The sequence below is a fragment of the Mesoplodon densirostris genome, chromosome 19 (genome assembly GCF_025265405.1).
Source record: "Mesoplodon densirostris isolate mMesDen1 chromosome 19, mMesDen1 primary haplotype, whole genome shotgun sequence".
Taxonomy (NCBI): Eukaryota; Metazoa; Chordata; class Mammalia; order Artiodactyla; family Ziphiidae; genus Mesoplodon; species Mesoplodon densirostris.
The window spans coordinates 13,385,724-13,389,393 of record NC_082679.1 but is presented as its reverse complement, the minus strand read 5'-3'; the positions used below and the strand labels follow the sequence as shown (position 1 = coordinate 13,389,393).

General features: G+C 60.3%; 1 protein-coding gene across 1 annotated transcript; it reads left to right on the top strand.

The window, feature by feature from the left end:
* The first annotated feature begins 814 nt into the window (after nt 1-814).
* ZFP36 (ZFP36 ring finger protein) lies at nt 815-3,293 on the top strand. The gene is made up of 2 exons (XM_060083995.1): nt 815-892; nt 1,717-3,293. The coding sequence occupies exons 1-2, from the start codon at nt 869-871 to the stop codon at nt 2,668-2,670; spliced, it is 978 nt and encodes a 325-aa protein (XP_059939978.1). The 5' UTR covers nt 815-868; the 3' UTR covers nt 2,671-3,293.
* Nucleotides 3,294-3,670: the final 377 nt, after the last annotated feature.

Below are 3,670 nucleotides of genomic sequence, written 5' to 3'. Positions count from 1 at the left end.
AGCCTCGCCAGGTGTCCAGAACCCCACCCACCCCCAACCCCCGTGAGTGGGGGCGGGGAGGGCGGTCCAGGTCTCTGGATCTGGGCTGTTTGAGAGCGAGACCGTGCCAGGCCGGCAGGTCTCAGAAGAGAATTCTCCACCAGGCCCGTGGGTCTCCTCTCTCCGTTTTGCTCCTGCGGATTTCTGTCTGTGGATGCTTGTTTCTCCCTGTTTTCTCCCTTTTTCTCTGTTTCTTTATGTGACTCCCTCCCTCCCGCTTCCCGCTCTGAATTTGTCTCTCTGGGACTGTCTATATCTTGTCTTTTCAATCTGTGCCTCCCCACCTCGCCTCCTCTCCTTACCCTGTCTCTCTCTCTCTGTGCACGTCTCTCTGTGTGTGTGTCCCTGTGTTTTTCTCTTTGGTCTCTCCATTTCTGTCTCTTGCTCTCCTTGCGTCTCTCCCCGCCCCCGTCGGTCAGTCTCTCGATCGCACGCCCTCTCAGCCTCTGCCCTAGTCAATTCCCCCAGGAGCCCTGCCCCCACCTCCGTGCCAGTTCCCTTCTCCGCGCCTCAGTCTCCAGCCTTTGAAAACTGGGCCAACACCCCCCACCCCACGCACTCCCCGCGGTGTTGCGACCGCACGCAGGCCCCCCTCAGGCGAATCCCGGCCGGGAGCCGGGCGGATGGGGTCCGGTCCAGGGCTGGGCGGGCTGCGCCGGGGGCGCGCGTCCGGGAAGCGCCCCTCCTGGCCCCGCCCGCCCGGGCCAACTCCTCAAGGCCCCGCCCCCCTCTGGCTGGATAAAAGCGGCGGCTCTTCAACCCCACTGCAGCCAGACTTCAGCGCTCCCACTTTCGGCCTGTACCTCAGCCTTCGGCCATCTGCGCCGCCATGGATCTCACCGCCATCTACGAGGTGAGCCCCCGCTGATCGGCACCCCGAGGTCCGCAATGCCTGACTCCCTTTTCAAACCAGGGCTCTCTAGCGCCACAAACTCCCGCCCGGGACCCCTGGCTCCTTTCTCAAACTGGAACTCCTTAGTGCTTTACACTTCGGCCCGGGGTCCCTGCCTCCCGTCTCAGACCAGTGTGATGCTCTGGAGGTGAAAATGGAGCCCGTGACTTTCTGGTCTCGGTCCAAACACGGGTGGGGTGGCCCTCGGAGATGGAAAGCTGGAGAACTTTTCTCAGACTGGGGCTGTCTGCAGGCGGAAATGACCCCACACCTGGCTTACCCCTGGTAGTTGCTGAGGGTGCGGTTTTGCGCGGAGGCGTTTCTTGGGCTGGAGTCTCAGGGTGAGGGGGAGCCGACTTCTGTCTCTCCACTCCCTGACCCAGAAGACTCTGGCAACTCTAAAACCGAAGAGATCCGGACTCCTGGGTTAACTTTGCCCGCTCCTCCACTTGTGAAACTGGAGAACCCAGTGAGCAGGGTCAGATCCCTAGAGGCCCAGAGGCTGAAAATTGGAGGACAGCGGTGTGTCCTGACTTTAGAGCCCCTCTGATCCAGCCGGGGGAGCCGGGATTTCTGGGTCCCTCGGGATAAGTTTCAGTCGCGAATAAACTCAGAACCTCCAAATCGGGATCCTTGCGATCCGGAACCCATGTTTGTTTTCTGCGGACGGGTGGGGCTCAGGCTGGGAGCCCACAAACCGGACTGGCAAGCTCTTAGGTGCCCTGCAACTGGGGCGGGGCGTCACCCTGCATTTTCGGTGTCTTGACCGATCCCTGTTCCCACAGAGCCTCCAGTTGCTGAGCCATGACCTGCCTTCCGACCACGGAGAGACTGAGTCCAGCTCGGCCTGGGCCTCCTCGGGACTCTGGAGCCTCGGCTCACCCGACTCGAGCTCGTCTGGGGTGGCTGCCCGCCTGCCTGGCCGCTCCACCAGCCTGGTGGAGGGTCGCAGCTGCGGCTGGGTGCCCCCACCCCCAGGCTTCGCACCCCTGGCTCCCCGCCCAGGCCCTGAGCTGTCGCCCTCACCCACCTCGCCTACTGCGACCCCCACCACCTCCTCCCGCTACAAGACCGAGCTATGTCGGACCTTCTCAGAAAGCGGGCGCTGCCGCTATGGGGCCAAGTGCCAGTTTGCCCACGGCCTGGGTGAGCTGCGCCAGGCCAGTCGCCACCCCAAGTACAAGACGGAACTGTGCCACAAGTTCTACCTCCAGGGCCGCTGCCCCTACGGCTCGCGCTGCCACTTCATCCACAACCCCAGCGAGGACCTGGGTGCCTCTGGCCACCCCCACGTGCTGCGCCAGAGCATCAGCTTCTCAGGCCTGCCCTCAGGCCGCCGAACCTCGCCACCACCAGCAGGCCTAGCAGGCCCTTCCCTGTCCTCGTGTTCCTTCTCACCCTCCAGCTCCCCACCACCACCACCTGGGGACCTTCCACTTTCACCCTCTGCCTTCTCTGCTGCCCCAGGGACCCCGGTGGCCCGAAGGGACCCCACCCCGGGCTGTTGTCCTTCCTGCCGAAGGGCCACCCCCAGCAGCATCTGGGGGCCCTTGGGTGGCTTGGCTCGGAGCCCCTCTGCGCACTCCCTGGGATCTGATCCTGACGAATATGCCAGCAGCGGCAGCAGCCTGGGGGGATCTGACTCGCCTGTCTTCGAGGCCGGGGTTTTTGGGCCACCCCAACCACCTGCAGCCCCCAGGAGACTCCCCATCTTCAATCGTATCTCCGTCTCGGAGTGACAAGTGCCTGCCTAGTGCAGATCAGCTGGATCTTAAGGGGGGCCAGTTCTCTTATGCTGTGGGTTCCACAAGGGGTCCCAAGGTTGTGGGGGAACTGAGGGACTCTTAATCAAGTAGCTCCGCCCCACCTTCCAAAGTGCATTAACTCACTCCCCTGACCCTACGCTGGGGCAGGTCCCCAGTGTGCAAGCTGTTCATGCTGTTGGGGGAAGGAGTGTTTTCTGGGGTCTTAAAAAAATGTAGCAAATCGGAGGCAGTGAGGCCTCTTTCACCTCTCCCCTGCCCAATGCTGTGAATAATAAGCCCCCGCTGCCCCCTTCCAATTTTTTCTAGATCCTGAGGTTCCGGTGTCTGATGGTGACTGGAGCCTCCCCTGAAGGGGAATCCTGGTGCTCAAATTTCCCTCCAAAAACAAGCAGCCAAAGCCGTTGCCAAGCCCCTGCTCTCCCACCCACCCACGCCTTTGGGCCTTTTATTTATGACGACTTTATTTATTCTAATAGATTTTATAGTATTTATATATATTGGGTCGTCTGCTTCCCTTGTATTTTTCTTCTTCTTTTTTGTAATATTGGAAACGATGGACTAATTATTGTTATAAGTATACTATAATATATGAAGTAATATATATTGTTAAAATTTTATTTTTTTTGGAATTTTTAAATAAAAGAAATCTGTGTGTAAACTGGAATCCTGGCTCTTCTGCGGTCTAGAGGTAGTGAGATGGGAGGGGAGGACGGTGTGGCCTTTTTTAGAAGCGGGATGGAATCAGCCGATAGCTCCTCCAAACCTCCCCGGAGCCGAGCCGCCAGCGGCGCTTACCTGGCAGGAAGTGACGTCACATGGCCCGGCCATTCACCTGAGAGGGCGGGGCCAGGTGAGATCACCGGGTAGGAACCAGGAGAGCCAGTTCCCGGGGCGTGGGAGGCGCTCCCGTCCCGCCGGGATCCTTGACCCAGCTCTCGGCCGGGCGCGGGCGGGGACGGGATGTTTCCGTCCC